We start from the raw sequence: 23,208 nt of genomic DNA, 5'->3' as shown, positions 1-23,208 counted from the left end.
TATTTCCAATAGCCAGTGCTGCGCCTTCATTTTCTGCTCCATTACTCCACTATTATATTTACATAGCAAATAGTTCTTTGCTGTTATGTTAATGCTCTGATTCCAGTACGTGTGTCATATTTAAACTGACAATAACCTCATGCCCCCCATTGGGGTGCTACATTACTTAATATATGGTATTAATCCTATTATTGTAACTTCTGAAATTAACTGTTCGCATATTTTGGTCCGCTGCTGTTTCACAATATTCTTTCCGATGGCATCAAAAGAAAGTCAAATCATCTTAAGAGTGCACTTCATTTTCGGTCATTATATACATTATGGTGATATTGCTTACATACAGTTCCAGCGTTTATCAGAGGAAATACTGCTATCATGTGGCCAATAAAGACTAGTTTTATTATACTTCCATCATTAATTAAGAGTCTGTCATCTCGTTCGGGTTGTTATATTCACACACACGCGCGCACACGCACGCGTACACACGCAAACACTTGTTTTTGTCACTCAGATTTTTGTAATGTCACATTGCTCCCCCGCAGATTCCTCGCGGGCCTTTTCTGCACATATTCATTTAGAAAAGACACATGATAAAGTAAAAGTTCAGCCTTTAGTTATGATAATTGTATGTTTTATATGTCTGATTTCCTCAGGACTTCCTAATATTTGTCAGTAGTTTAAAAGAGAACATTCTGTTCAACTTTTGTTTTTATATCTTTGTGTAATTTGTTCTCACGGAATACTCTGGTAAAGCCGCCCATAATGTGTTCAATTTCCCCTCAGAGATTTACTTTGAAAACTTTGAAATAAAAGATTTTAATGATTTAATTGTATATAACTTTATCCCCCAAAAAGGTGTATTTGATGAAACGATATTAACGTATTATTACACAGGGGCGCTTCAGATTGTTAGTGATGCGTTTTGGACATCTCGCGTTCACTGAACATCTTTGTCGCGTTTGTTTTTGACAGCCATCGAAGGACCTCTTTTGGCGCATGCGCACACGTCGCTCCTTCAGATGTCAACTGCACCAGAGAGATAACGGACAAACATTAGCGACAGCTCGTGAGCGTAGGGAAGTTATAATCCTTTGACAAAACGCGTCTCCAGCCTGTACAAAGTAATGAAGTAGATAGCTGGACAGCTAAGCAGACGTACCTTGATTACAACAGACTGGCGTTGAAAATGGACCAGGAGTTTGAAGACATAGATTCAGAGGGCCGGTGGCAAAAACTCTACCTCGTAAGTCTGTTAGCATAGCTAGCTTCAAGCTAACACAGGTAGTAGCTCAACAAGCTAACAGGTCGGCTAGCTCATAATTTATCCGACATCTACCCGCTAATTCATCGACAATTTTCCTCGTATTCTACTTATAAGTTTGTTTCCCCTGCGTGTCTTTCGACAGTGTAAGAACTAATGACGAAAACGTGAATGTCAGCGTGTTAGACAATGTGTGTGTGTGTTTAGTGTGTGTTTTTAAAGGTGCATGTGGTTGTCGCTCTCTGTGATTAGCTAGCGTCACAGAATGGAGTTATACTTGACTCTATTAATAGGGTATTATTGTGACTATTGGACACATAGATTTAAGCGAGGTTGTTACTGGTGTCCTGCTCATGTTAAATACTTGTAGGGTTAAATCCCTGTTAAATCCCTGTGACTGTGCCATAAACTGTAACCGGCGATCTCTTGTTTCTAAACAATCTTACTGTTCTTCAGGAAATAAGGAGTCAGTCCCACGAGTGTTCCTACAAAGTGGCAAAGTATCCAGAGAATCGTAACCGAAACAGATACAGAGACGTCAGTCCATGTAGGTAAACGTTTGTGGAAAGTCTAAACGGTTCAGTGTGTTTCGCTAACCCTTTAAAGATTCTGTCAATTTACAGCTAATCTTCTAATAATAAATAATACATACATTTTCTCTCATGCTACTTTCAGTTGATCACAGCCGAGTGAAGCTGGAGAGCACAGACAATGACTACATCAATGCAAGTCTGGTCGTCATGGAGGAAGCTCAGAGAAGTTACATATTGACTCAGGCAAGTCCAAGGCTCTTTATTCCACGAAAATCAATCCGGCATGCACATCTGTTAATATATCCATAACACTGAAGTGACGTCTTCCAAATGCTTGTTTTGCCCAACCAAACAGTCCCAAGATACAGATGACTCCTCTGTTAACTGCCCAATTAATTAATTGACAAATCATTCAGGCTTTGTAAAAGGTCTCTACTAAACTGAACAAAAGCTACATGAATATATACTTATGATTTAAGTACTGTCATATAATGTGTTGGTGTCACACCATTCTATAGTACATTATTACCATTACTTTATTGTAAACTGTTCAGTTGGACATCTGTGAGGCTTTTTAGTGTTCTCAAATAACTTTTGGCAGATATAATGCCACAAAAGCCAATAAGTGTAGGTTGGCTGAGAAGTCCAGTTTTTGTTCTCCAGACTGAATTGTTATAAAATTGCAACCTTTGAGAAAATGGAGAATGAAATGGGGAAATTATAATATCACCATGTTTAATATCACCTACGATGTATCCTTTTCTGCATAATCTGTAAAACATTCAAGTGAAGTGATACACAATTGAGTGATAGTTTACTTTTTAAATGCTGCGATAAGTCAGTAAATGTATGTCCTCCTAACACACTTGCCTACAGACAATGTTCTAGTGCACTTATCAAAACAAACAATGCTTATTTATCGGGCCATAGATATGATCTTTAACATACTAAACAGAAACCTAACACAGGGGCGTCTTCATCCCACACAACTTGGAATATGCTAATGTCTTCAGGAAATGAAAAGACAAATAACCACTTTTTTCAAGTTGTGTTTTTTTCTTACCAACGTGATCACAGAAAACTGAGACTGGGCTGATGAAAATGATTTTGATTCACCAAATGATATTGCTCGCCATACACTGAATACTGTTTAATTAATTAAAAGACACAAAGTTTGCTTAACCCATCCCCACCCTCGTAGGTGGCAGACTAAACAGTTATTATATAAAACTGTAAATCATAGTTTTTATGAAAAAAAAAACTACTGTATTTGAATGTACTAAACACCATCAGTAATATACAAGTGAAATATATTGTTTGGTACGTGAGAAAATTCAAATGTCACAGGTGTGCGCCTCTCTTAAATGTTCTCTGTACTAAACCCTCTAACTTTGTTCTATTCACTTCATCAAAGTCAATCTTTGCTGAGAGAAGCTTCACATATTGTGCTACGATTTTAGTAGAGTTAGACATTAAAGCTGCATCATTTCAAAGAAATAATCATCCTAAAAGTGCTTTTTTTTCTGACCTGAAAACCTTTTAATTTTTGCTGTGTGTCATCTTCATTTACTCCTAACCAGTAACCTATAGACAGATATTTAACACCAAAATTATTCAAATAGCCCTTTTTAGTTTGGGTATGCAATTGTTTTTTAGATGCAGCACACCCAGACTGCTGATAATGTACCACAGCACTAATAGGAGACGGTGGGAAATGAATTACTTATCAGATTTTGGGTATTTCACAGTTCACAGTTCAAGTCATGCCATCAAACAGTGTGCTATTTCTTTTAATCCTGTTAAATATAATTGAATATGCAAATGACAACAAAACAAAGCAACGACTTGCATTCAGTATCTCAGCATTGCCTTTCTGTGTGTTATCTGTTCTGTATTATTTAGGACATTTCAAGACCTTTCAGAGTTGAGTTTTCTCAACTCAACCACATTGTAACCTTCCACAGTCTTAACCTTTTTACATAAACACTTGTCAGCTTAGCAGCTTGTCAGCTAATAGCAATAGCTAATAGCTTGTCAGCTGCTATTCCATTAATAATAGCCTAATGTTTTCATGTCCGGTCTAGCTGGAAAGAATACACACATTTTTATTTGAGAATGATTTTTTTAGTGTGTACTGGACTCATTTTCTCCTTTCTTGTAACTGTGTGCGTGCGTGTGCGTGCGTGTGTCCCACAGGGCCCCCTCAGGAACACCTGTAGCCACTTTTGGCTCATGATCTGGGAACAGAAGACCAAGGCGATCGTCATGCTCAACAGGGTCATCGAGAAAGGCTCAGTAAGTATGCGATTATAAAACAAATAAATAAAAGAAATAATAAATAAACAAGACTCGTCACACTTAGACCACTTTATCCACAGCAACATTCATAGAGTGTGAAAATTTTGATTTTGAGTTTAAGTGGTCTAGTGTGAAGCTTCACTCTCCTGTCAGCAGGATCAGAGGAATTCAATGTTTTGATAGTGTGTCACAGACATACAAGAGGAACTAACTGGAATGCAGCCCAACCTCTCGACTCCTTTTAAATCCGCTGATCCTGTGATGTGCCGATTAAACACACGCACACTAACACTAGCAGCTGTGATCTCTCTCTCTTTCTCAGTAAAGCAGCTGGATTGGATCAGGCTGGGTCATGAGATTCTCTCACTGACTGTTTTCTTGGAAATGGAAGAAAAAAAAGTACCTATTCCTCAAATATTCTTAATCTCACAAGGATCCTTTATGTAGGCCAGCTCTCCAAGCATGCAGAGGGGAGGCTACATAATGGATCCTAAACCTATTCTCAATTGTCCTGTTTATATTCTATTTACTTTGATTTAGATATAGCTTAAGAATTTGTCACCGTATTTGACCGCAGCACTGACAGAATTCCCTGAATAACATTGGGTGCATTACGAAATCAGGAATTGTTTTGGAAATAAGTCGGGCTTCTCATCTTAACTGTAGGTGACCACGATTTGATTGTCATTTTTATGGCACATTTCATACATTGTGTTCATACAAGGGCTTTTAAAGAAAATCTGTTTTAAATACTTATAAAAGAGGAAAAAATTAAAAAATATTTGAAGTATAAAGTATTTTATGTGTATTTTATAATTTAACCAAATACTTTGTACAATATTCATTCCTGTTTAGTTTTTTCTTACATTACTACTGTAGTAATGCTTTGTTTATTTTTTTTGGCCTTCCACAGGTTTGTTCTGTAGTCACAGGACTGTAATCACAAAATGAAAATACTAAAAAGTAATATATGATAATTATTGTGTAAACAAAATATATGCAAAACATAGAATCTTGACTCGTTGAATTTTGTATTATTATTATTATTATTATTATTATTATTATAAGTACAATGTGAGAAAGCACAAAAGGAGACTAAATTAGATTGACACCCGATTTAATAAAACATAAGTTGGGTTTGTTAAAGCTGTTCATGCAACATATTGAGGTTGCGAATCTATATCAGTGTTTGTGTGAGTGTAACATGTGCAGGTATCTGGGGAAGAGAGAAGACAAAGAGGATGTTCATCCTAAGCATTATTTGATGTATTATTCAGCTTTCGTTTCAATAGAAAAGGTCAAACTATCCTCCTGTTAGTCGTCAGCTGATTTGCCTCGAGGCCACTTGGCTCGCATCTGCTTTTCCTCAGGTGTTTCTTTGTAAGATGTTTTGACGTATTTGGTGTCTCTTACCATGTTTCTCTGCTTTCTCCTTGTGCGACAGGAAAAGTGTGCTCAGTACTGGCCCACAGCTGAGGAGAGGGAGATGGCCTTCAGAGACACCCGTCTGTTGGTCACGCTGCTGTCAGAAGACACTAAGTCTTACTACACCACCAGAGTGTTGGAGCTGCAGAATATTAGTGTAGGCTGGAGTTTCACTTACTATCAGGGACATTCCCATTTAAAGGTGTCAAAGAATAACTGAAATGGTTTATGGGTATCAGACCGAGATGCAGCACAAGCAGCTGTGTTTTCTGAGGCTGCTTAGAACTGAAATCATCACTAAGTTTTCTGAGTTTTTGTATTACCACACAAAGTATTTTCAGTGTGGGTGTGACAAAAATGCAAATTAGCTGTTGATTTCACTGTGTTAAAATCACAGTACACTAGAGACTATAATGTTTCTGCTCTAATGTTAAGAATTTCTCGCGTCCATCTTTCACCTGTGTTTTTATATGGAAAATGAACACAAAATTAAAAGTATCACAAAATATTAACTGCCATGGCAGATTTAAGAAAAAATATGCATGAAAAAAAAGTGTCTTGATTTGCTGTTTTGATGTGCCAAGTTTTCAGAACCTTAGTTTCTTGTATGAATTGAAACTGAAACCATTGGAAATGTTTGCTTAGTTCAGCATTCAAACACTGGTATAATCTCAGGTTACCTCAAATAGAACTGATAAAGAAAAGCACTGACAAGCCTGCAAATAACTAAAGTTTTGTACCTGCTAATGAGATCTCTGTCTGCTCCCACAGACGGGGGAAAAGAGAGAGATCTACCACTTTCACTACACCACGTGGCCAGACTTTGGTGTCCCAGAGTCCCCGGCATCCTTCCTTAACTTCCTTTTCAAAGTGCGTGAGTCGGGAGCATTGGGGGTGGACCACGGGCCCGTTGTGGTGCACTGTAGCGCTGGAATTGGACGTTCAGGGACATTTTCATTGGTTGACACGTGTGTGGTCCTGGTAAGTCTTTTGTTTGAATCAGTCTTTCCATATTCTGACTTGTTCTTTTCTAAATTGACTTGATTTGCCTTTCAAATCTGTGTGTTTATGCATGTTTGCTTGGATCTATAAGCATGTAAATAAATATATATGACTTCAGCGCTTATCTACAGAGAAAATCAATCAGCATCTTTGCATATGTACAGTGTATGTCACCAAAATCACATTCAGCCTCTTTAACCAAAAATTCTTCAAAAGACGACCAACAAATTTAAAAGTCACTAGATATCGAAAGAACCGGGGGTCATCCTGGTCAGCTGAGCTTCTTTACAATTCTATCCTGTTCAGATGGAGAAGAGGAAAGACCCTTCATCAGTGGACATCAAAAACCTCCTGTTGGACATGAGGAAGTACCGCATGGGCCTGATTCAGACCCCTGACCAGCTGCGCTTCTCCTTCATGGCGGTCCTCGAAGGATCCAAACACATCACGGGAGACTCCTCTGTACAGGTACCTGCACCCTGCACATTTTTAATGTGCGGGGTGCAATTACATTGTGTAAAGTCTATCACTCGGTACAAAAAGTACTTTTTCCTCTCCATAGTATCCCTTGTTTGATCGCAAAGCCAGAGGTGTGTATGTATGTATAAATATTTATATGATAAGGAAAAACACAGACTATACTATGTTAGTTTGTGAGTTTCTCCAGGCCTCTGTTCAATTGGGTGTTTGACACACAAAGAAAACACAAAGAATGGCAGATTGAGGTCTGGGGATTGAGGTTTATTAATTATCCTAAAGTATCACAAAACTCCTCTGGCCAGGCCTTCATACACATCTTAAGGATCAAATGGCTTCATTGAATCACAGAGAACAAATAAAATAAAGATGTTTTATTGAATGGAAACGTATCGCCTACATCCTCATTTAGAAGCCCTTTGTGACTGCTCACAAGTGCGAGAGGGAAACGGAGTAACACAAATAGATGCGCAGAGAGGTGACTGGCATGACTGACATTAAATTGACATTCCGGTTTATTTTAAGCCCACACTGGAAAAAAACATTGAAATGTGAATGTGTTTTTTTTCTAATTTAACTTCCCTTGATTCTATTTCACCCATTCATCTAAATAAAGAGCAGTAATTTCCTTTATCTAGTTCCTTATCTGTTTACATCCTGTTCCAGTTTTTCTTTTTCTCTGCCTTTCGTTACTGTTGCTCTCATAGCAGAGTGGTTTATCTTAGCTTATTTACTTCTGTGAAGAATTTTACGATTAACAAACTATAGTACAACAAACAAGAAGACACATATGAAATGGGAAACAGCAGAGGCTGAGCCTCAGGAATTGAAATAAGAAAATATTTCTGAGGAAGAACTTTTACTATTTCATGATTTCTTTTCATACCAACAGAAATATAAAATTGACAGACCAAAACACTGTGTTGGAAGCAGATAGTTTGGACTTAATGGTGAAATGCTCAGATTTTTGTGGTCCACAGTCAAACTGTAGTATTTAGTTTAAGCCAATGTCATGAATGCTTGACACAGTTGGGATGTCTGTGCATCAAGCGTATGTGTTCTGGACATCTTAATGTCGCATGATTAAGCTAATAGTTCTCATTCGGAGCCAACATTTTTGTTGGACAAAGGAAATTTTGGACTAAAAATGGTATGGTAATGGCACGCTTCGCCAACATTTTTAAGTCTTTACTAAATCCTTCTAAAAATAATTTTGTATATATTTATTGTTTCAGTATAGCTTCCACTTCACTCTGTATTCCCTTTTCTTCTCCATGTGTAGAACCGGTGGCGGGAATTGTCCAGAGAAGATCAGGAGCCGGCAGCAGAGTCTCCCCCCTCAACTCAGCCCCCAGCCCGGTGTCCAACAGAGCGACACAACGGCAGCCAACGAGGAGGTCAGCTGGAGGAGGAGGAGGAAGAAGACTACCGACAGGATAGCAAAGTACCAGCACAGTCTCCTTGCAAGGAACAGGAGCAGGATGGCGGCACGACACAGTCAGTACACTAAGTCTGGCCTGTGGCCGTAATCAGCCGATAAATGTTCTGAATAGACCACTGGTGATTTTCTTTTTTACTAGACAGAAAGCTGTTTACCCACTTCTTTTTTCTTTTTTTTTTTTAAACAAAGCAAACGACGCAGAGAAGACAGCATCTCCAAATCCGGCACAGCAAAGACACCCCAAAGCAAGCCCAGGACAAATGACTCGGAGAAGAAGAGAAAAAGGTGATTATATCTTTTGGATTAAACCACATGTTTTTCACACACAAAGCATGAAGTTGTTGTTACCTTCCACACAGATTTGTCCAACACCATCACTATGTCAGTTTTGTATTAACCAACCCAGACTGGAAAAAAAACATGTCTAATCCTCCATAATTGTGAAGAAAGAGAGCTACTATTGATACAATCTCTATATAATGTTGGTCCATAACAGGAGATTTAGTAAATCTGCAGCGTGACATCATTTTGCATGCTTCCTAGTTTTTAAGTTCCCTTTCGACAGAAAAGAAAAGCAGCAACTCTACTCGACAACTCTTGTAATGTAAAAAGATGCCAAAGAAGAAGATATGAGTCAGTTTTCAGCCTAATTTCTTTTAATCCCTTAGAGGAAATCTAGATAGACTTTGCCAGTCCATGACTCGTCCTTCTATTGGCATAAGTTGGACTTCCTCCAGAGCTGAGGCTTTCTAATTGTATTCCCCCCTCTTCAACATTCTCAGTCATTCAGTGTGAAGCCACCTGTGTAGATATCTACTTTACGTTTTCATGACGCATTTCCCCTAATGAAGCTCTTATTTCTGATGACTCACAAAGTCATTGCGCAGAAGCCCTTCTTTATTGTGTGACATGTCAGTGTTGTTCCAGTAATTCGGCCCAAACTGCACCATTTCTGACGAGGTCTTACTCTTCTTCTCGGACAGTTTGGGCTGCATTTGCTGCACATGACAAGAGCTGTGCTGTCCAGTGGGGGGGCAGCATATCTTTACACCCTCTGTGATAGCAACAACCACGAAGAGCACATTTACAAGACAAGGTTTACCCACAGCTTTTAAAAAGAACGCCCAGTCTTGTTCACGGAGGTGTGAGTGTACTTGGCGTCTGCTGTGTTTTTGTTTCTGTTGAGGTTTTGCTCTTCTTTTTATGATTTGCTTGGCTCCTGCGGTTTGGAGTGTGTTTTGGCTGCACTTTAGCATGGTGTGTGTAGTGTGTGTATGTGTACATTTGTGGTTAATGTGTTGAAGCTCTGAAATGTCACGTTGAGTTGGAACAATGCAAGCTGCTAAGTTTATGCTGTGCATCAAGATTCAAATTTGGTGGCATCTTTTTTTTTTTATCCGTCTTTTCAATCCTGTCAAATGTTATTGAGTGCATTAGTAAAATATGGCAACCACGAACGTTTTTGCCTCACGAAACTGTTGCTTTGCACATAAAAGTGCTGCTATTGCATAACAAAAGTATGGTTTGTAGGACAGAGAATGTAGAGTCATCGATTGTCTCTTGACAATCAAACAAAGGAAGTAATGAAGTTATAAAGCAAGGAAGAGTACGTCCTGGTCGTTGGTCCATCACACCACGTGTGGCGGGGCTCAAGCTTGTAAGTCTGTTGCATGTTGCTGTGGTTTTCCTACTGCTCCTAACTTCCAGAGTTGTATTATAAGGTTTTTACGTTTCTTCTTTCAACATAGCATGTCAGTTTTGCTAATTGGTTTGTTGGTGTTGAACTGCATCAGTTGAGTTTTGGCCTCGTTAAAGTTTAAATGAAAGTTAGGAGGTTTGAAATTCATCAGGAGATTTATGGTGAGCTCTAGAAAGACCTTTTTACAAAGTAGATAAAGGTTGCAACTAATTATTATTTTCGTTATTGATTTATCTTTCAATTTATCAATTTGGTCCAAGGAATGTCAAATAAATAAAACACTGTTACAATTTCGTAAAGCTAATGGTGTCTAGTGTTTTGTATTATCCAAACCCCAAAATAGTTGCATGAAACAAAACCGGTATATTTTGCTTTGTTGCTGCAAGAGCATCAGTTATATCAGAACTGTTGAGTATTTTTTGAGGGCTTTTTTTGTTGAAAGAAGAGCAAAGGAATTTATTGATGGAAAAGATGTTTTTGTTCTTCTTCCAGCCATCTGGCAAATCAGGTTTCATCCTTGAAAGTGATCAACTTATCTTTAAAACCCTCCTACGTCACTTTGGGACGAGTCTTACTCACAAAGAATCAAATCATCTGTTTTAACGCTCTGCAATAACTAAATGGAAACTTTCTGGAAAATGTTGCAGCTAAGAGCATCAGAACACCTTGTGACACGTTGCTTACTAAACATTATTGCTGCTTTCACTGCATTGATAATGAATCTAATGTTGGGATGGTCAAAGTGATCCAAGGCATCGAGCCACAGCGCCTGGGGCCGCTGAGCAAAACAGTTAGATTTTCTCTCTTGTTGAGTTTGATCTTGTAGCCTTCGCCGAGCTAAAACGCTAACTTGAGTGTGTGGCGTGACTTCCTTTGATCACTTTTGAGCTTCACTGACACTTCTCTGGAAATTGTGTCTCGCGTTCAACCTCTTTAAATACTTTGTGTCTTGTCACAGGGCGAAAACCAGTGACAGCTAACCACCTGCGGCCGTGCACCTACAGCTCTGGCAGCAAAGCCGACGTCGGCAGGGATCTCCAGCTCTCTCCCAAACTTTGTGTCCTTCTTCCTCGACTCCAAACCACTCTTCCTCACCTCCACCGCAACGGCCAGTTCTCCTCACTATTGCCTGTTTTGTTTGTTTTTTAGCTCTCAGACCTGAAACATTATCCAGCCACCGCACATCGTCCTCTTCTTGGTCCCGTTAGCCGCATGTCACTCCTCAGTCCCTCACAGCTTTCCTGTCTCCTCATTTTCTCTAAACTGTTTACAGCAGACACTTTGACATTCTTTGAAGGCGGCACATTTGAAAAGAAAAACACACCAGCGCTTTTCTCCCCCAATTACACCTCACCCACAGCCTGCGCTGCTTCTGGAGTTAGAAGAACAGATTTTGTTTTAATATTATTTGCAGCTTTTACATTCTATCATGGGTCTTTGCATTTATAAAATTCCAACTGATACTAGGGGCTAAAAGTATTGACAATTTGTAATGCTGTTCATACGTGTATTTTTAGACAACCTTTTTTTTTTTCCAGAGGCAAAAATAAATGTTCTATTTTTTATAAGAGATTACTTGAAGTTTTTCAGCAGTGATGGGGGTTGGTTAAATGAAAAGCACTGCCTCCTCCCAGATGATAAATTCAGTGGCATGTAATGTTTCCATGATGTACATAGTGTTCTTTTTAAAAAAGATGTGTAAAAAGACATATTTTTGCTTGTGAAAATACTAAACGAAAAGACAAACGACGATGTTACAGATTTGAATACAGAAGAAAACCTGATTTGATGACTTGTTCTCTTTTTGAACTGAAATTGTCTTAATTTTTCCTTTTATCTTTTAGAGTGTAATCTACAAATAAAACTGGTATTATCTAGTTTACTTAACAACCTGTCTTTGCTCTTTTCTGGTTTCTGGGCACCACACATCTGTTAATTATTGTGTCATAAGCAGCACTTATTACACACAAAGGATGTAAATGTATGCAATAATTTTATATTTTGACAAGATTGGTCCTCATGTAAGAACAACTAGTACCTACAGAATGGTTCTTCAGTGATTTAGGAGAACTTGCTGCATTTACCTGTACTTTTCTGGTACGAACACAATTTACAATTGTCCAGACCATTAGCCATTTACACAGTTATCTGAGTTCAGGAGCATTTCTCATGTGGCTCACAAGTTAAGATAATACTAAACATATTGACACTAAAATGTCAATGAGAGGATATATTTTTAGCTTAATTGATCATACTGACTGGAAACAATCCATACAAGGTTTAAAAGTTGAGTTGTATAAATTGCTGCCATGTTAGCTGAGACACAGCTCAGGACACCATCCATAAAAACAGCAACTTATTTTGACAAATTATTTTATTTTAAAGGATTTACCAATAGAGATACAACATGGACAATGAGCTGAAAATGAAAGTAGATTTTGTTCATGCTAAGCTAAGCCAAGAATGTTTGGTTATAACGTTAATGTTAGCTTAGCAATGCAAACAACATAAATTACGAGGCCTGGTGACACTTTCTATTTAGCAACAGACAAGTGCGGTTAAATGTAGTTATGGAAATTAACAAATTATATTTCTGATTTGACAATGGTATCACTTAAAGTGGTCTCATGATTTTTATTTAATGTTCAAAATGTATTTCACAAAATTGCAAATGATCTAGAATATGCTTTTAGGGTTGAAATCCCCTGAACTATTTTTAAGAAAATATCTTTGCTCGCTTAATCAATATAAGATTTAAGGCCAGCAGTGTTTTTCAAAATATAAAAGCGTCTTTTTCAGAACCAAACATACATTTTATGATTCCCTCTTTAAAAAAAATGCTGTGTGGACATTTTTTTTTCCCACAAGTTGTCCCACACAGAATCCAAAACGATGCAACTGAACAGGAAACCACCAACTTCACAAAACAGCATTAAAAGTATGTATCAGACTGCACGCACGCACGCGCACGCACACGCACACGTTTGTAGAAAGGAATCACATTTCAGCGGCGGTACTGCCAGGAAGACGCATGGCACCTGGCCAACCACTTTCTGTTAGGCGGCCCGATGCAGAGTCCAGGGAGTTACAATCAAAGTCTTGATCATTTTAGATAAATTCACAATGGATTCTTGTCACAATATTTTATTGTGTTCATAAATCAAATGCTGCTTGGAAATGGTATGCAATTCCTGCACAAAATATCATTTAAAAAAGAAAAAGAAAAGGAGGGAGCGGGATAAATGTTTGAGAGTGGCGTCAGTTACCAACCAGGTTTCTGGTCCATACCAGGTGAACTCAATATAATACATATATAAAATGTTGCTGCTCTACCTCGAATTTAATTATGTGGTTTTCAGAACATTGCTGGGGGAATCCCACTGCCAAAGAGAAGACTCCAGGAAGTTGGGATCTTCCATTTGTTGGGCTTTTGACTCTGAAATTAGAATTATGACAACTATAATTAGAAAGATATAATTTTAGTAGTAGTTAATCTTAATATTAGCTATGGTGACTATGTATAAATACATCATACAACCCCCGCTTCAGAAACTATCCCATTAAGTCACAAATTATAGCATATAGACGGTTCTGACTCCAACTAATTCTTTCCACTATGATACATATTTTTCATGAGCAAGTTTAAGTCTGTGTCAGTTTATTTTTTTGCCTCTAAAGTATTCGAGGCAAATGTCTGTCATCTAACTGCATGTCACTTACAGGATCGTCCAGCAGATGAAGCCAGTCGTTGAGGTGGTTGACGAGTGTGAAGGCGTCTGGGATGTTGTCGCCTTCTGAACAGAAGAGCAGCAGCACGGCCAGTGGGAGATCCTCTGCACAACTGAAAAAAACATCCAGCACACACGGGCAGACACGTCAGAAACACCCCGGATCAATCGGTCATTGGGTTCTTTCTGTGACCTGAACAGAAAAACATTTATTGCAGTCAATAAAGTGTGTTTGGTATTTTCATACAAAAGAGATTCTGCAGATTTCCAGCCATATTTAAGAATGTGTCTAGTAGTAGAAACACACAATACTCTGTAAGATAACATAAGAGGTAATTTTACCTTTTAAATAGGGTTGGGCAAGTTAAAGCGTTAACACGGCAATCCTTTAACGGAGTTAATTATTTGATCATGCGTTACCTGCATTTATTTTTTTGCATCAGGAGGGTCTTATTACTGCCGCACACAAGAGCTGCATTTTAAATCTCTCACAGACGACGTAGTTCAGATATGGGCGTCTTACGGCTCTCCCAGTCCGGCCTTTGGAAGGTCAATCAAAAATGATAAATAAATAAATAAGATGGACGCCATAAATGCAATACATCGGCAGTGCTTTTACTTTGAAGGTGATTTATGTACGTGCTCGCGCGCTCGTGTCGCATCACCGACAGGCAGTGTTGACGACTTGCCGACTTCAGCCAAACGTGAAAGCACGTGTTGTTGTGTAGTTTCTGTTCTCAGTGAGCAGCGGGTGCACAAAGTGCTCACAGGCGGTCAGTCTCTCAGGAGCCTCGCGCTGGACTTGGAGCCTTAGCGGGCTCCGCGTCCAGATTGACATTAATTGTGCATGTGCAAAGCAACCACATGTTCACTTCTTAAACTTAAGTGTATAAAATGGTTAATGAAAACCTTTGAAATAAGTCTACTACTTTTAAAAAATTAAAATCGAGTCCTTGTGTTCTTTCAGATCAATCGTGATTAGCATTCCATAGGAAGTTGCCAACAGGCAGCTGCAGCTCTCGCTCAGTACCTGTCCATGTAGAGTCCCTTGGTTATGCCTCCTCCAGGGACAGAGAGGCGTGGGTCTGTGTCGGCGTCTGTCAGTCCTGGGAAGGCTGGCACTCTCTCCATCTCCCTCCAGCCAAGCTCCTCCAAAGCAAATGAACTCACCTTCAGCAGGGACGGAGTGACCAGGTACCTCAAAGGAATGCTAACATTGACACACACTTGTTAGCAGAGGTTGTAAACCGCAAAGGCAAAAACGCACAGTGCTTATGTGTAGAGCGTGGTTAGCTACCCCTTCAGTTGTTGGTCGTCCCTCTGATAGGCGTGGCTGCTGGACAGCACCACAGTCCTGGAGAACTCGCTGGCTTTTATCCAAGACACGAGCAGCTTACGGAACTTTTTGAATTTTGTCTGCAATTACAACAATGGTTAGAGCTACAAATACAATAATGACAATTTCATTCGTGCTCCATGAAAACTACATCATCATGGAAGTTACAAGTTGTAGTCAGTGGTCTATTAAAACTTCTCAAGGGAAAAATTTAAATAACAAAAAAGGCAAAACTAAATTATACAATATAAACCCCTAATTAGGGGAACCCTTTATATCAGGTCACAAAGTACAAATCAAGAAAAAAAACATGGAATGAATCAACAAAAAAATAAATAAAACATGTTCAGTATCAAATTAAAAATAAATTTCAGAGCTACAATAATATATAATCCCCATGTACAACCCCTAAACACAACTCAAACAATAAATAGCATTAGGGTTTAGGGTGAGGGCTTAAAGGGTTACAAGATAGGCCTTAAACACAAAAAAATATTTAGCCTCAACTCATGCTGCTGCAAGAAAACAGTTTTACCTGAATAATTGGCGCCCGGATTTGAAGAACTGCCAACTTCAGTTCTGGTGCTGTGTAAACTATGAGGAGAAAGGGTTGAGAGATTAATTCTGGGTTACTTTGTTTAATAATTTGGATTTATTTTCACTTGACAACAATCATGAGGACATTGCTAATGACCCGACTCACAATGTATTCAAAGTGTGCCGACACCAACTGAGAAGATGTTTTGGTCTATTCTGTGAAGAAACGGCTTTAAATTGTCATATTAGTCCTAATCAACTAATTACTTAGAGAAAAGGTGGGGTAATACAATAAAGCTTTGTTTGTTTGTGCTACAAGCACACAGAAAGAGCTCCACGTGCTGTGCCTCAGTATTCTCCGAAATGCCAGGGAGTGTACAAACTAAATGTACCATGAAGAAGAAAGAGAGAAAGAGATGCACGGCATGTGAATAAAGTTTGTTAGAATTTTGAGTGCAATCATTTTGCACAAAAATCCCAAATCCATCTTTAACGAAGTTAAATGACTTATAGCCTTACTATTATTATTGTTTTAAACTCTCTATAGATATTTGGACAATATCACAGATTTAAATATTGTGACCCACTTCACAGGTGAAAATGGCTTATTTTGACGGTACCTTCTGCAGCGGTGTGCAGCTCCTCAGCATCTTCTTTACAGGTGGCGTATGGATTGTTTCCAGTCATGGGGATGAGACAATCCGTGTGTATGTGGCCCACTCTGCTCATGTTGAGAGTGGACACAATGAGGTCCACAGCCAGCTGGCCCACATTACCAACAGCCACTGCTGGCTGGGGAGGGAGGGAAGGAATATACAACAATAAAGATTAATTAGCAGCTATTTTAAGAACATATTGTTTTCAGGCTTTTGCAGCTGCATTTCATGGTTCTAGCTTTTAATGTGACAATGTGCTGCTTCTCCTTGTCTTAAATGGCAGGTAACCCAAATATGCGTATGTTTGGGCTCAAAATAGTGGGCCTTTGATGATGGGTATTTGTTGCCATGTACAGACTTTATACAAACAATAATTTCTCTAATAATTGAGAAAATTATCATCCGATTAATCCAAAATGTAAATCATAATGAATCCCATCATTATTTAAAATTAAAATAGCAATACATACATGTTATTATTATCTAATGATGAAACATTTCTTAATTTAACAGTCACAAGTGCTATTTACCTGTATTAAGTACATTTAAAATGCAGGACTTTTATTTGTAATGAAGTATTTTAACAGTGTAGTATTGATATTTTTTCTTAAATAAAGGTCCTCAATACTTCTTGCACAAATGGAAATATGTGCTACTGGGTTATATCTTTAAATACAATTAACATGACTTGGACATGACTGTTCCCATGAAAGCAAGGTTAGTTATGTTACAAAAAAAAATTGTGTTAAATCTGTTGAAATTATCTAATGCGTTGACAAAAAAAGTAAAAGAAATCCGGTCACAGGCTTGTAATAACCCCGTCCAAAAGGAAAGTGAACAGTCTGTCTACCTGAGCCCACACACTCTTTGTAGTCCCCCACAAGCTGCTAGCTTGACAGCTTTGATTGGAAAAGAGTTTGCAACACTGCACTTTCACGTTGCTCTTGCTAGTTTGTTAACATAACCAACAGTAGTTTTGGACGAAACAACTCTTTAGTACGACCATAAATTACACAAGACTGAAGAACACAAACTACACAAGGCAGAAGAGCAAAAACTATACAAGGCTAAAGAGCAAACGTGACTTGTCAAAGTGAAACAACAAACCGGTGTGTCACTCACCATAACGAGGGTGAAATCTTTAAAAGAGGGCGGTGGGTTTTGTGAAGAGATAAACATGATGCCGATAAGCAGAACCAAACAGATACTGAGCAGAAGATTTAAATGAGATTATATGATCTAAAATTATTTTCTTCTGTTTTCGTGCCTGGATGTGGGGTCCTTCTGGGCTCCTGCTCGATGTCGCGTGTTGATTGAGCGGCTGTAGTACCTGCTGTAGATGCCTGAATAAACTGATCTGGGAATTGGCTGTGGAGAAAATATTTTGTCAAAGGTCTGTACCATCTGTCACCATCGGTCTATATCGTTCCTTTGGTATGTATATTTGAAATAGTATACTAGAACATATTTTATAGGTATAGTTCATTATAGTCAGGCATATTAAGGGTCAAACTGCAGCTCCGCAAAGATTTCGTGTGCAGTAAAGATATGTAACGCTTACCTTTTTTTAAACGGTGAAATCTTAAACACAACAATAACGGTTACAATACTACTAACCACCATTGGCGGGTGGCCAGGGCCCGCTAGATCTAAACAGAATCACAAAGTTATTGCTATTTCTTAACAATGCTGCTTGAGGCGGAAGTCTATGCAATATATTTTTTTTTATAGTTACGGTGATCTTTTAGCATGTATTATTATGAGGTGTATGTATGTGTTATGTTATGGGATACAGGGCTCTAAAGTGTCACGCATTGAGCGTGACTGTCACGCATTTCGGTCTTAAATCACGCCCTCCCGCCACACGTCGTATTTCTCACGCTGAATAAAAACTTCAGGCCCCCGTGAGGAGCCACTCATCAGCCAATCCAAAAAAAGACATGGGCTCCAGCCAATCAGAAAAGCATATCTTTTGTATCCGGGTAAGATGAAATGACAGGCAGAGACTGGAGCCCTTCGGCGGCGCGTATTTGTCGTCGTCACCGTCGTCTCTCCCCCTTTGCCTGTCATCGAAATTTGAGAGCCCTGGGATATGTGCAATACTGTTATTACTCACAGCCTCTAACCACTTACCAGAATTTGGTCGCGTTCTGTGTGAACACACTATCTGAGGTTAGGGTGGACATTGGGATTGGGCCTAAATACAGAAACTAATAAGTGTTAAAGTGGTCAGGTAAAAAAAAAAAAAAAAAGAGTGAGGAAAAGAAAGACAAAACAGTTATTGTTTGAGATTGTACCCAGGTGAATCTTTGTTTTTCTTTGTTTGATGTTCAGCCTTTTCAGTAAATGTTAAAAACAGAAAGTGTCAGTACTTCTTGAGTTCAGAAATGCATATGTTTATTTGATTTGTCAGAGTTTATTTTTCTTTTAGTCATTCTAAATCAAGTTAAAAGCTGGCAGATTTTAACGAGTAAGAACTCATGTATGTACTTGATCTTGCATTCGGGACCGTCACTGTAGTCATTTTGGTTTGACTTCATTGGGAATAACTTGACCATTCAGTACAGCCAACGCATTGTCTAACATCTTCAGCACCATCTTCCTTATTGTAGCGGTAGTGTTGGTGCCAATGTGGGGCGTGATCAGCACATTAGGAAGGCCAAGGAGAGGATGATCCCTGCACAGGAGGAAGAAGAATCACTTGTTAGGAGCCAGCAAAGAGTTTAACAGTAAAGGAAGCAGACTGTAACATTTAGAGATGTTATGAATTGGGACTCTGGTTAAAGAGTTTGCCGAGACCTTGGTAAGGGTTCAGGGTGAGTCACGTCTAATGCTGATGCACGAATTGTTCCAGACTGCAAAGCGTCGATTAAAGCATCCTGGTCCACCACCAAACCTGAGGAACAAAAAGTCAACAATTTGTTCAAACATTAGTGTTTCAGAATAACTTTACAGTAACTTTTGTCATTCTTTAACCAAGTAAAGTCTAGGAAATACATGATTCTTACCTCTGCTGATGTTCACCAGAGTTGCTGTTGGTTTCATGAGGGACAGCTCTCTGTGACTGATCAGGCCTGTGGTCTCAGGGGTCAGGTTGACCGCCAGCATGACAAAGTCAGACTCTTTCAGCAGGTCGTCCATGTTCTCCCGGTAATTCGCACCAACTGCCTCCTCATCTTCAACACTCCTGAACAGCACAAAGAAAAGATGAAGCTGATGATTGTCTCTTTGATGTGTTGCTTTAACACATCTGGGATAGTAGCGAGAACTGAAGTAGACAAAGCTTTTTTGGTTCATATTTGGATTGACTTGATATCATATCTATTATATGTTGTAATTGTCACTAATCATTTTGGCTATGCAACAGTTATTGGTTCAGTAACTAGGTCTGTATTTGATACGAATTGGTCTAAAAAATGCAGCAACTAAGATTTCAATAAGGAATTTCAAAATGAACCAATCTAACCATTACATCATAATTTTACCTCCTGTTCCGGTTGTGATACAGGATTTTCATGTCAAATCCTTTGCCTCTTTGAGCAATTTTGCTGCCAATTTGTCCCATTCCAATAATCCCCAGAGTCGACCCTGTGACTTCAACTCCCATCAGGTTTCGATGTAAAAAGGTAACGTTGGGGTCTACAACTATTTGGTGACCTACAGAAAAACAGAACATATCCTTAATTAGAAGGTTCATTTCATCAGCAAAGACACATTGAGGCACATCAAGCCTTTAATTTGTCCTTCTGTGAAAAAAAAAATTATTTAGAAGCACAATACAGTATTCACTTCACCATTGGGAGTTCTAGGATACATGCTGTCACACAGATTGTTAAACCCGTCAGATAAAATGTATGATTTTGGTCTATAACAGTAAAATTGGCTCACCTTCAACGATTCTGCGTGCCGATGCCAGGAGCAGACCCATCGCGATGTCTGCAGTGGCGTCACTCACTACACCTGGCGTGTTGGTGACCTTCACTCCCAGACTGCTGATGTACGGCAAATCCAGGTGGTCAATGCCCGCACCTACGCCGGCAATCACCTTCAGTAAGGGAAGCAAACGAAGCAGCGAAGGCTCTGCTGCAGGTATGCCCTTAAACATCATCATAGCCTGGATCTTTGGCCCGTGCACAAGAAACTTTTTAAGGAAGTCTTTGTGACAGATGATATGGAAGTGTTGTTCCAGTAGGTCAGTGAACTCTTTAATGTAACCTTGTTCGCCCACCTCTGAGATCAGAGCCCATGGTTTGTGGTCCTCCATTAATCTCTGCAACAGGGACACACACAGAATATATATATATATATATATATATATATATATATATATATATATATATATATATATATATATATATATATATATATATATATATATCAGTCTACATAATAATCATCATCATCTTTATAAGCTATGCAAGTTACTTTCAATAACCAGACGTTTGTTACAGGGGTTAAAATACATACACTAAGAGCCAAACCATGCTAAACAAAACAATAGGCACGGTAAACAGAGATTAAAAGAGTAACACCCTGCTGCAACATACAATTTAAGAATCTGAGTTCTTACAATAAATTCATAAGTTATACTCACAGCAAGCTGCCACAGTGCAAGGACAGTAACCAAAAGGGAATGAGGCCATGCCAAAAGGTGCTTTTAATATAGGCGCCGATTAGGGGAGGAACCACCCCGTCAGTCTGTCTGCAGCGGTGAAACTACAACGTTGTCGTCCGTCTCGAACCACAATAAAGCGTCTTAAATACTTCGTCTGTGTTCTTACAGTGTCGCGTCATGCAGAGGATTTAAACAACCCGGTACACAGAGTACACAGAGTACAAAGCTACTAAACTGTCTCTGTTCAGTTTCAAAGATACTGAATCAAATACGTTATCTCACTAACAATGTGTGTCATATGCGTGTCTCATATCCCTTTAAGTTGTTATAGTTTATATGCAGATTATAATCTGATCATAAAAATATGCAGACAACAGTTTATGAAACACCCAGAGGTGGAATGTAAGGAAGTATTTTTCCTTCGTTACTGTACTTGAGTCAATTTTTACGTATGTGTACTTTACTTAACCCTGTAAGAACCAAACATAAAAATGGAGTTTATCGCCTACTTTGGGCTGCGTTCACAAACAACCCGACTTAGAGAAGACCGGACCCGGCGACGCGGGCTGTTACCGGCACCTCTGGCCAAGCGGTCCTCAGACCGGCCCCGTTACCGGCCTCACACCGCCCCTTTTATAACCTCCGCAGAATTTAGAAAAATTTAAATGAATGAATGAAATGAAATGAATGAATGAATGAAAAGTACTTTATTAATCTCCAAGGAGAATTTTTTTTGTCAGAGTAGCAGCATCCCACACCTACAGACATCCAATGAAGTAAACAAACTAAGCTAAACACACAAATCAAATCAAATAAATAATAACAGGAACAGGGATAACAGATAGATACAGAAATGAGAAATAAATATATATCTGTAAGCAAATGAAATCAAATGAGATGAGTATATACATACATATATACATACATATACATACACATACATATATATATACACATATACACTTATATACACATATACCTGTGGTCTACACACATACATATATACACATGCATAGAAACATATACATAACAAATAACTACATGTATGTAACATATATCTAATAATGTATATACATGAGTGGTATCTATATATGTGTACAGTGAAAATGAAAAATTAGTCCCCAGATCTGGACTTGAGGGATTTATTGCATAGTCTTATTGCCGTGGGCAGGAATGCTTTCCTGTAGCGGTCCTTGTGGCAGCGGAGCGTGATGAGTCTTTTTGAGAAAGTGCTCCGCTGACCCTGCAGGAGCTGGTGGAGAGGGTGGTGCGAGTTGTCCCATATGGACAATAGCTTCTTTAGTGTCCTCCTCTCCACCACCTGTTCCAGATGCTCCTGCTTACAGCCGATGATGGAGCCGGCTTTCTTAACCAGCTTGTTAAGTTTGTTGGTGTCACCGGCTCCAATGCTGCTCCCCCAGCAGACAATGGCGAAGTGCAAGACGCTGGCCACAACCGACTGATAGAACAACTCCAGCATCTTGCTGCACACATTGAAGGATCGAAGCTTCCTCAGGAAAAAGAGTCGACTCATCCCCTTCTTGTAGGCAGCGTCGATGCTGGCCTTCCAGTTCAGTCGGCTGTCGATGGAGACACCCAGGTACTTGTACTCCTCCACCATGTCCACGTCCTCTCCCAGGACGCTCAGAGGTCTCGGAGCTGTTGTCTTCCTCCTGAAGTCGACCACCATCTCTCTGGTCTTGCTCACGTTCAGAAGCAGGTGATTCTCGCCGGCCCACTTCACAAAGTCACTCACCACTGCCCTGTACTCCTCCTCCCGTCCATCCTTAATACACCCGACCACTGCAGAGTCATCAGAGTACTTCTGGAGATGGCATGACCCCGTGTTGTACTGGAAGTCATTTGTGTACAGGGTGAACAGGAAGGGAGACAGAACAGTTCCCTGTGGGGCTCCAACATCACTGACCACCGTTTCAGACAACACATGGCCCATTCTCACAAACTGTGGTCTGCCTGTGAGGTAGTCAGTGATCCAGGAGATGGTGGACGAGTCTACGCCCACCCCCTGCAGCTTCTCACTTAGTAGCAATGGTTGAATGGTGTTAAATGCACTGGAGAAGTCAAAGAATGAATGAATGAATGAAAAGTACTTTATTAATCTCCAAGGAGAAATTTTTTGTCGTACTAGCAGCATCCCAATGCCATAAACTAAGCTAAACACACAGATGATAAAATAAAA

The 23,208-nt window shown here is 39.3% G+C and overlaps 3 protein-coding genes across 3 annotated transcripts; 1 reads left to right on the top strand and 2 right to left on the bottom strand.

Moving 5' to 3' along the window:
• The first annotated feature begins 1,038 nt into the window (after nt 1-1,038).
• On the top strand, nt 1,039-11,995 carry ptpn2b (protein tyrosine phosphatase non-receptor type 2b). The gene is made up of 10 exons (XM_068575227.1): nt 1,039-1,243; nt 1,718-1,808; nt 1,937-2,037; nt 3,991-4,089; nt 5,537-5,674; nt 6,289-6,498; nt 6,826-6,987; nt 8,279-8,493; nt 8,627-8,722; nt 11,095-11,995. The coding sequence occupies exons 1-10, from the start codon at nt 1,187-1,189 to the stop codon at nt 11,114-11,116; spliced, it is 1,191 nt and encodes a 396-aa protein (XP_068431328.1). The 5' UTR covers nt 1,039-1,186; the 3' UTR covers nt 11,117-11,995.
• A 1,269-nt stretch (nt 11,996-13,264) lies between these two features.
• On the bottom strand, nt 13,265-17,680 carry psmg2 (proteasome (prosome, macropain) assembly chaperone 2). Its single transcript, XM_068575228.1, has 7 exons — nt 17,516-17,680; nt 16,358-16,529; nt 15,736-15,794; nt 15,162-15,280; nt 14,895-15,074; nt 13,857-13,977; nt 13,265-13,572 (listed from the first exon to the last, which is right to left on the bottom strand). Exons 1-7 carry the CDS (start codon nt 17,570-17,572, stop codon nt 13,492-13,494), a joined length of 789 nt encoding a protein of 262 aa, XP_068431329.1. The 5' UTR covers nt 17,573-17,680; the 3' UTR covers nt 13,265-13,491.
• A 1,233-nt stretch (nt 17,681-18,913) lies between these two features.
• On the bottom strand, nt 18,914-20,657 carry LOC137785124 (probable 2-ketogluconate reductase). The gene is made up of 5 exons (XM_068576167.1): nt 20,282-20,657; nt 19,879-20,050; nt 19,402-19,580; nt 19,193-19,289; nt 18,914-19,070 (listed from the first exon to the last, which is right to left on the bottom strand). The coding sequence occupies exons 1-5, from the start codon at nt 20,655-20,657 to the stop codon at nt 18,914-18,916; spliced, it is 981 nt and encodes a 326-aa protein (XP_068432268.1).
• Between the last annotated feature and the right edge of the window lie 2,551 nt (nt 20,658-23,208).

This window comes from Clinocottus analis, unplaced genomic scaffold (genome assembly GCF_023055335.1).
Source record: "Clinocottus analis isolate CAN_PGR_092001 unplaced genomic scaffold, fCliAna1.0.p SCAF_14, whole genome shotgun sequence".
In the NCBI taxonomy this organism is placed as follows: domain Eukaryota; kingdom Metazoa; phylum Chordata; class Actinopteri; order Perciformes; family Cottidae; genus Clinocottus; species Clinocottus analis.
Note: the sequence above shows the minus strand (reverse complement) of the source record. Positions and strands in the feature narration are given on the sequence as shown.